A 10304-nucleotide genomic window follows, 5' to 3' on the forward strand; every position below is an offset into this window, starting at 1 on the left:
TTATAAGAAAAGTGAGAAAATATTGAATTATAAAAATTAAAGTGTTTTTTTCTCTTTTAAATTTAAACAAATAATTTAAATAAATAAAGAAAGAAAATTAATGAATCTTTAATTTAGTAATTTTGAAATTAGAAGGAAAGTTAATTTATGAAATTGATATGCATTTATTATTGAATTTAAATTTAAATACTATCTACAATTTAATAAAATGAAAAAACTATAAAATAACATGTGGAATAAAAATTAATTTAAAATAACCACAAAATTACATGTGGCAAATAAATAAGAATGTGACATGTGACAAAAAGATCTTTATTTATTAGGGAGGACTCGTGAAGTTCATCACCATTGGTATGATTGTTATGAGAATGTTTAGGTTGCTAGGTGTGGGGAACATGTTATTACATGTTACTACACCCAAAATGTGCCACATCATAATCCTAGTCATAGATGAGTGTTATAACACCAAATGTGGAAATGGGCAACACCAAATAACATGTAATAACACCCATTTTTTTATGTTTTTAGTTTCTATATTTCGAATTTTTTTTTTTTTTTATTTATGTCATAATATTTATAATTATAATATAAATTAAATCATAAATTAAAAATAACTTTAAAAAGTAAAAATAAAAATTTAAATCCTAAATTAAAAACAACATAAAAAAATTACAACTAAGGATAAAAACACATTTAAAAACCTAAAATCCAAAAAAAAAAAGACGAAACAAATTACATATTCGATCTAAATTATTCAACTTCAGTGTCATCATAGATATTATCTGCCAAGTCTTCTCGAAGTTGTTTGCATTTTCGTTGGTTTGAATATCAACGACTCTATGTAAGTATTGTGTCGTCCCTGGTTGAAATTGAATGTGTCAAGGTTCCGTAGGCGAATACTCTGCAATGTTTCGTCTTTTGATCTTCAATCGTCATGTTATGCATAATGATACATGCATACATAATATCTCGTAGAGTGTCCAACTCATATGCTCGTATCGCATGTTCAACTATGTGCCATTTTGCTTTCAGAACTCCGAAAGCACGTTCCACGTCCTTACATGCCCTTCTTGTCTTCTCTTGAAAAATTTATCTCTTGGTTCTATCAGGTGTCGAAACACCTTCACAAACATGGAATATGGTGGGTATATTCCTTCCGTGAGGTAATACCCGAACTTATACTCATGGCTATTTACTGTGAAAGGAGCATCCGGTGCCTTTTCTGTCAAAAGGTCCTAAAATATTGGTGACTAATCAAGAACGTTTACGTCGTTGTTAGAACCAACAACTCCAAAAAAAAACATGCCGATTCCATAAGTCTTGTGACGCAACAACCTTTAATATTAATGAAGGCGATCTAAGATGACCACTTGTGCATTGACCTTTCCACGCCACAGGACAATTTCTCCATATCCATTTTGTGCAATCAATGCTTCCAAGCATTCCCGAAAAACCATGTCGTTCTTCATGCACCGCATATAGTTGTTGCATGTCATTCAATGAAGGTTTGTGCAAGTATTTGTCACCGAAGGTTTCGATAACACCTCTCGCCAATCTATACAAACTTTCTCGTGCAGTTCGCTCTGACGTTCTCATATAGTCATCAATAGTTTCGAGTGATTCCCCCAAAGCCATAAGCTTGATTGTAGCAACACATTTTTGCAACCTTGTAAAATCTCGTTTACCTCTCGCATCATACCTCAATTGAAAATATTCATACCTAAACATATAATAAATTTTTAAAACAATTATTTAATAATCTAAAGCACAGATATTAAAGTTCTAAAACAATTATTTAATTATCTAAAAAACATATATTAAAATTTTGAAACAACTGTAATTACGGTACCTGCTTTCCATTGCATTGTCTATCTGTTGAAACTTATTTTTCCGCAAACGAAACATTCTTTTAAAATCGTTTGGTTGATCGACACAATTATCCGAAAAATAATCTTAAACTAGACGTCTATGCCCTTCTTCACGATCTTTGTTCAACGCTGCACGGCTGGTCAGTAGTGGAGCTGGCTCTGGTGGTATCATGTCAGTAACATATTGATACATCATACTCACAAACAAATCATCCTCGTCAATATCATGATTGTATAGATAGAACGGATCAAAATGTTCCATTTTTAATTAAATAGAGTAATAGAAAAAAAATGAAATTGAAAGCAATAGTAACTGTTGAAAGGATTTTTTGGGTTTGATAGATAAAATGGAGATAAAAATGTTGCGTATTTATATTAGTAGAGAATTTTTTTTTATATTGGTGACCGTTTGCAAACGGTCAAATTTTTGAATGTTCCAATCAAATTAGCTGTTTCCTTCCATTACCACCATAACATGTGTTATCATAACACCTAATAACGCAAGGGGGCGTTATGACGTCGTTGCCCATTCCAAGTGGCCTTATATTAATTTTTCGTTATCATAACGTTATGTAAGTCACCTATTCATGTTGTACCGGCATTAATCACGATAGTGATGGATAAATAAGCTAAGCTACAAATGGATCCGTGAATAGGTATAGGCTCCTAGCTTAACACTTGATTTTCTTTGTCGATGTGTATCCCATGATCCAATAAGTGACTTCGGCATTAGAAATTTAGAATTGAGTCGGTGGTGGTATATAAAGTGAATATATACTTTTAAAGATTATTCTTTGGACATCTTTTGGAGACAATTATCATAGTGTCCTTAATCTTTCTATCTAATAAAAGAATAGTTTAATTTTTTTATGACATGTGTCATCTTATTAAGCCTCCTAATTAATGCATATTTTATTCGCATTTTGGCATGTGTCATCATATTATATCTCCTAATTAATACATGACATTTGAAAACCTATTAATTCTCCATTTCAAATTTCAAATTTTAAATTTTTCACTCTAATTATATTAAATTAATAACATTAGAATAAAAATTAAAATAAACTTAATACACATTATAAAGTGATATAATTTCACATATTTATTTAAATCAATGATTAAAATTTATATAACTAAAAAATCTCTTAATTAATAATTTATTTAAAATAATTGATTAATAATTTTTAGTTTTATTTTAAAAGTTTAATTAATTATATAACCGTGGTTCCCACGGGTTATAAACTAGTGTAACATATATGCATTCTTCATATATGTTAGTGTCATACGTTTGTGTGATACTGTCTCATATGTCTATATATATTTGTGTCTATGTTTTTTTTTTTTTTTTTTTTTCCGTAAGAGCTCTTCTGAGAGAAAATATTTCAACTTTACATATTCAATATGGTATTATCATCTTCGCACCTCTGTGGCTTGACACATCATAATGTTTCCTTCTTGAGAATTAGTCTGTAAGAGAGTGTAAATGTCCCACATCGATGCGACAAAATCATGTATTCTATAAGTTGATAATATGGGGATAGAAGATAAGAACATAATGATTGAAACTACGACTAAATTGATTTATAAGAGTCTTAGAAAAAATCTTAAGGACACTCAAATAACCCTTATAAATAGAAAACATTCCCAAAATAATATGACTCCTAATAACTCTTTAATTGTAATTACCCCTCGGAATAATCATCATCTTTTGATCTAATGGTTGTAGAGAATGACATGATAAGCACTCTCACTCCGCCATAAGTGACTTAAGTTCAAATCTCTTTCCAAGGCACATAAATATTGCAAGGAGTGAAGTGTGATGTGGTTTGAAACGGGCCTCTTAGCTAAAAACTTTATGGTTAAAAAGTATTTAACAATTGATAAAAGTTGGAATTTGAAATTCTTGTATATATAAAGGTTTCTTACAGAGTTATCTTAAATAAACCTCATCCACTCTCACATTGGTGCCACACATACATATAAAACCATCTTTGGAAGTTCATTTAACAACTAACCACACTCTTTTTGAACCTTTTATGTTAAGTACTAGGTTAAACCCTGTAGAACCCACAGGTGATAATTTTAAGTAGAATTGAAAATTTGATTATATAATAAAGTAATATTGTATTTTTTTTAATAATTTTGTAATTTACATGTAAATCCACCTATTTTATAAAAGTCATGAGTTTGTATAATGTAACATAGTATCACTCAAAAGACAAGCGTGTGGGTTGTAAAAAAACTTTATTCTTATTAAACCCTTACTTTTAGTGCATGATTCTTGTTGAAAATATACGGGTTGTAAAATCAACCACAAAGGAGCACGTGGGAAGAAAAACAGTTTGTTGGCTAAAACGTTAATTTTCCCATTGTAACTTACCATCTCAATAAATCATCAATTCCACTGTCTCCATCTTTTTTCTTTCATTATAACATCCATCTTCCATTTCTTTCTTTTAATATTGATTTTAGAAAAAGAAGCATTTCCTTTATAAAATGGCGCCATATATTTTTGAATTATTGGTAAATTAAAGATCAACAACTTTTGCACGTAATTGCATGTATACATATTCAAATATGTAATTGCATGAGCTAACATTGATCATAATATCTAGATGCTCTCTAATTTCAAACCTGCTTTCAGAATTATCTGACAAGTAATACATTATTACTTCAATATGGTATGATTTCAATGAAAAAGAACATTCTTTATTATCTGAAGGAAAAGAAAAAAAGAACATTATAAACCAAAAACTAACAATCTATCGTCCTAAAAAGTTAGTAAGGGAGAATCATAAAAAATTAAGTGTTTTTATTGTCTTTGTTACCGAATATATAATAAAGATACAAGGGTTTCTATTATATAAATTCAGAAATCGGCAATATTATAATTATAATATTATATATATAAATAATGGCCTGTAGTGTATACAAGGATAATGATATAGTTACATTTAAGTTCCAAACCCACTTGTGCTTTTAATACTTTTTTATGTTATCAAATCAGCACATATAATAATAACCAACTGCAAAACCAAAAGAAACACTATCTTCGTAAAAAAAAAAATACTATGTTCTAGTTATATTAATATAATTAGTCATTCAAAACACCTCTTAGAAAAAGAAAATAAGAAAGTTTAACATACAAAAACATATATTATTTGTGTGAAACGACTTATAATAAATATGATAAAAAAAACTTGACGTTTTTCTAACTTGAGCCATGAACTTTCATCTAAGCATCTATGAACTAAAGATAGCAGCAACAAATCTTAACTTGCATAAATTTTGAAAGCAGAAGCAGCAGCAGACCAGGATACCACGGTTGATAAAAAAAACATTATTGATAATTTCAAATCGTAATGACTAATCAAATATTTGTAAAAAAATATATATTAATTTACAATGATAGATGTTTTGTCAGTAAATTTATGGCCTATAACAATTAAGCGTTACAAAAGCTAATATTCTAATGGGGTTTGAAATTCTTAAATTAGAAGCTTTTAATTACTATGAAAGTATTAATCAAGCTGATATTTTTCTATTAGTAATTAGTTAATCTGATATTTTTCCTATTAATTAATCCGGTGAAGCGTTAATTGGTCCAAATGTTAAACTCGATTATGATACTGTAGGTTTTCGTTTTTTCTTGTCAATGTTCCCTTCATTGCAATTTCTTATATGTAGTTTAGAAATGAAGTATTATTTTTTGCTTGAGTGATAATTCTTATGTGTGTTGTGTTAATCCATTTGTGAGGAATACGAGTTCAATGTTTTAATGTTGCTATCGATCGGTATGCATTTAGGGTAGCTTGTAGAAGATACTCTCTTTGTCGCTAAATTCTTTTTCGTTTGTGGCCTACAAAGTACTTTTTTTATCAACTATGTATATCAATAAGAAAAAATAAAGTTACATATTAGTAAGAATAATATAAAATTATAGATGAATGAAAGTTTTTAAATACTTTTGATTTCAATGAACCTCATAAATTTCAAGTAAAAGAAATATTATTTACTTGATATATACATTTATTTACATTAAACATCATTGTTTGCTAATAAAAACTAAACAAAATATATGTGATTATATAATCTTTAAAGGGGTGAAGAAAATCATAAAGACTCATGATTAATATGCAAAAAACACAATAAAGTTATTGTAACAGTTTATATACCACATGCAATGATGATGTATTAAATTTGTTTCAATTTAAATGAAAATACACAAAATTCATCAAGAAAATAAATATAATACACAGTAGAATCATGATAAATTGATTTTTCTTGGAAATATGTATTACATTCATATAATAGATTTGTTTCATTATCTTGGCCAAATGCTTAGCTCAAACACCTGCTGTGAATCAATTTGTCCACTTTGAAGCTTTCTTAACCAAGATCCACTAATAATGATAGATAGTTGTGATGGATCTGTTCAATTACTAATTGTATTTGATTTTGGCAGATGATGAACCCTGGGAGTTATTGCAGCTTATTTAGAGATATCCAGGAAGCATACCAGATGTGGATATGAATATTGAATTGATAAGAAAGGTGCCAATTTTCGTTATTGCATCTCTTGTCTGGTTGCATGCAATAATATCTTGAAAATCGCCTGAAAATTCTTGCTACTAAGAAGGCAGCAAGATTGAAAAAAAAAACATATTTATTTTGATTAAGAGTGAAGATTATTATATTCTTAACCACATTAAAAACACATTGTCAAACTGTTGAAATTTTCAAATTCGCCATTTAGAAAAAAAAAAACATAACCAACACATTCTAAAATCATAAAGACCAATCCACTTATTTTTCATATTTAATCTTTGACCCCATCACACACAATACAAGACCCTTCTCACAAGCAGATTAACCAAAGGGATATATATATATATATATATATATATATATATATATATATATATATATATATATATATATATATATATATATATATATAGCCTTCTAGAAAACAAATCGGATCTACCATTTGCCATTCCAGCCTTCACCGGTGTCGGTGAAGGTCTCCCTCTTCCAGATCCAATCGTCATATTTCCCACTTTTTCACCTGTTTCACCAATAATGCCTCCACCATCGACTCTTCCTTTTCCCGTATATACCCTTCCTCCTGAAATTATTAGCATTTATTAATTATTATCAGTTAATTGAAATATAAATGAATATATATCAAAAAGAAAGAAATAAACTGTTTACTTGGGTTAATATTGATTTTGATTGGTAGTTGGTCTTTTCATTTACTCCTACATGTCGATTCAATTCCACACTTCTTATATATATATATATATATATATATATATATATATATATATATATATATATATATATATATATATATATATATATAAACGGAAAAAATCAAATGAGAACACCTAAAAGGTTGAGAACACGAGAACAAGTATATTCATTTCTGATGTCATGTATTCATTTGTGGAGAAATGATAATTTTTTACGCACAATCAACATGAATATGTTTTTTCTCTTCAATTGAAATTAAAGGCGTAAAAATTTATCATTTCTCTAAAATGAATATATGAAATCGCAAATGAATATACTTTGTTCTCGCGTTCTCAACCTTTTTAGTGTTCTCATTTGATCCTACTCCTATATATATATATATATATATATATATATATATAATCACAACATAAAAATATATACAAGAACTATTTAAATTCAGTAAAAATATATTATTACCTGAATTTAGAAATGAATGCATTTTGGCAGATGGAGTAATAATATTATTACTACCAATTACAAATTTGCCCTTGTATCAAACTTTTACTTAGTTAAAAGTAATAAAATCCGATTAAACTTCAAACAAGTTATAATAATAGAATTGTTAGTTGTGAGAGAACAAATCAGATGGAGGTGTTTTAGCGATAATAGATTTAGGGAGAAGAGAATGTAGAACATAGTAACAACTTTGCAGATTTAAAGAAATTACATTTTAGCCCGTAATCATCATATAATTGTTCTTGATAAATTAAACAAAAAAGGAATTTGAAGATTTCTACCTGAAAGAAAGGATGCTGAAGAGCTTCCATTGTTGTTGGCCTCTTACATGGATCCCAAGGATATAGTGACTGCATAGCATAACAATAAAAATGAATTTTAACTCACATTTATTAAAAAAAATCATGGAAACAAATATTACTGCAATCAGATTAAGCCAATAAGAAACGCTAAATCCAAGAAGAAACAATCTCTTAGTGTTTCTTTCTTTTAAAAAAATCAATACTATAATGCATAAAACTATCATATGCAAACCCTTACTCATAAAACACATACCTTCTTATCCTTCAAAGTTTCTCCTCTGCTATGGAAACTAACAATCAAAATCAAATATTTATTTGAATATAAAAGTAAATCAATAACATTTCGTTAGGGAAAGATTCCCACATATGCATCAAAGGATAAAAAACCAAGAAGTTGAACAATGCATTAAATTAAACCCACGATTCCACTGACCACGAGAATAGAACTCCAAATACCCAATATGTGAAATCAACCTTGGACCTGGTACAATATCCCTATCGATTCTACTTCTCAGGCCTCCTTGGTGCATAGTAGTAGCGAAAGAGCTGCTTTGGGCATAATTAGGGTTTATGGAGAAATAGGGTGCGTATTCGATCGAGAAGGAAATTGTTGATTTGAATTGGAGTTTCTGGAGAAATAGAGAGAATGAAGAATAAAATAGGAATTGATTGCCTACATGATTTCGTGGATTTATCCGGATTTTACCAATCGACACGAAAATCTGGGTGATTTAGGAATGGATTTCTTGGATTGAAGTTGGAAACTTTGATCTGTTTCCATCTTTGTGCGTGAAACCACTCATACACTTTCTAATTTTTCATAAATACCATCGTCTTCATCCTCTAAATTGGATCTCTAGTTTGTAATCAATTAAGAGATGATTCCCGGATCCCGCTTAATTTCCAACAACAAAATTAGGGTTAAAATGAATGAGTATGAAATTGTAATCGTATAAATAAAGATATTGATAATTTTGGAACGATTATCTTCAACAATCTCTAGCTGATTTATCACATAGAAGTTGGAACGTCAGAGCCATAACGAAGGCAGATGGGGTTTTAAGAGGGATAATTTCGGAATTTCACTTTGATAAAATGAGTAGGAATATAAGCTAGGAGAGGGTTTGGAAAATGACAAGCTACATAAAAGTTATTATTCATTAGGATAGGAGATTTTGCTGAATTTCATTATATACATATAACCGTGAGAACTACGGTTATAAAATTAATTAAACTTTCATATAAAAAGTCAAAATTATTAATTAATTATTTTAAATAAATTATTATTTAAGAGATATTTTTTTTAGTTATAAACACGATGTCGTGTCGTGTCGTGTTCGTGTTCAATGACTAAAAGATCTATGACTAGAAGGTAAGGAGGCGGGGGCTAAAAAAGAGTTGTGGCATTTGTGGCATAAATCTAAATCCCAAAAGTTTCCTACTCACCAACCTCATGAGAATTAATTCCTATTTTAATAAAAGAACTAGTTGTGAAACCCGTATATTATACGGGTTGATTAAAACAAAATGTTAAATAGAAAAGATTAAATGAGAAATTTATCTGAATTAAAATTATGAAATAACTGAAAATGGAAGAAAAAAATGCAAAAAATAAATAAATTATAATTATGTGTTTAGTTATTAAATCCATGTACTAAACGGGTAATTATAACAAAATGTTAAACACAAAAGTGTAAACTATAAATTTATTTGAAATTAAAATTGAAATTCAAAATTTAAAATTTGAAATTAATAGTCATTATGATAGGTTTAATTTATGGAAACTAAATTAATGATATATTATAAATAAAAAAATAAAGTAAATGACAAGTGGAAATTAAATATTTTTTAAAATTATGACAAAATGACATGTGTCCAATTGAATGAGAGAATGACATGTGGCAAAATCATTCTAATTTATTAGGGTAGATATGTTTAATCTCCTATTGACAAGTGTCATACAATTAGAACACCTCATTAATGTTATATATCATTTATCATGTCATTTGTCAACCCATTAATTATTCATTTTAAATTTCAAATTTTAAAATTTTTCATTCTAATTACATTAAACTAATAATTGATTCTATTATTTAAATTTCAAATGTTAATAATAATGGGATTTGAATTCGTGTTCGTGTCAAGTGTTAAAAACACGATGTCGTGTCGTGTCGTGTTCGTGTTCAAAATTTGACACGAAATTGACACGATTTACCATTTATTTGTCGTGTTTTTCGTGTTATGTATGATTAAATATTAATTAAATAAACTAATTGTTATATTATGTTATATTTTTCGTGTCGTGTCGTGTTTGTCGTTTTTTAATTGGTTTGTTTTCGTGTTAGTTAGAAAAAACACAACACCGTGTCGTGTCGTGTCA

General features: G+C 28.4%; 1 protein-coding gene and 1 long non-coding RNA gene across 4 annotated transcripts; both read right to left on the minus strand.

Annotated features, from left to right (window-relative positions):
• Positions 1-693: 693 nt before the first annotated feature.
• Positions 694-2130, minus strand: LOC145067464 (uncharacterized). The gene is made up of 4 exons (XM_079014600.1): positions 1960-2130; positions 1850-1872; positions 1383-1720; positions 694-701 (listed from the first exon to the last, which is right to left on the minus strand). The coding sequence occupies exons 1-4, from the start codon at positions 2128-2130 to the stop codon at positions 694-696; spliced, it is 540 nt and encodes a 179-aa protein (XP_078870726.1).
• Positions 2131-6058: 3928 nt separating this feature from the next.
• Positions 6059-9021, minus strand: LOC145069726 (uncharacterized). 3 transcript variants are annotated; one of them, XR_013689656.1, is made up of 5 exons: positions 8178-9021; positions 7904-7972; positions 6856-6996; positions 6388-6499; positions 6059-6299 (listed from the first exon to the last, which is right to left on the minus strand). It is a non-coding gene; the product is annotated as an uncharacterized LOC145069726 (long non-coding RNA). The 3 variants fall into 3 exon arrangements; XR_013689657.1 differs by having other exon boundaries at positions 6059-6496; positions 8178-9018; XR_013689655.1 differs by having other exon boundaries at positions 6059-6499; positions 8178-9012.
• Positions 9022-10304: the final 1283 nt, after the last annotated feature.

Source organism: Lactuca serriola, chromosome 8 (assembly GCF_051521515.1).
Source record: "Lactuca serriola cultivar US96UC23 chromosome 8, Lser_US96UC23_V15, whole genome shotgun sequence".
In the NCBI taxonomy this organism is placed as follows: Eukaryota; Viridiplantae; Streptophyta; class Magnoliopsida; order Asterales; family Asteraceae; genus Lactuca; species Lactuca serriola.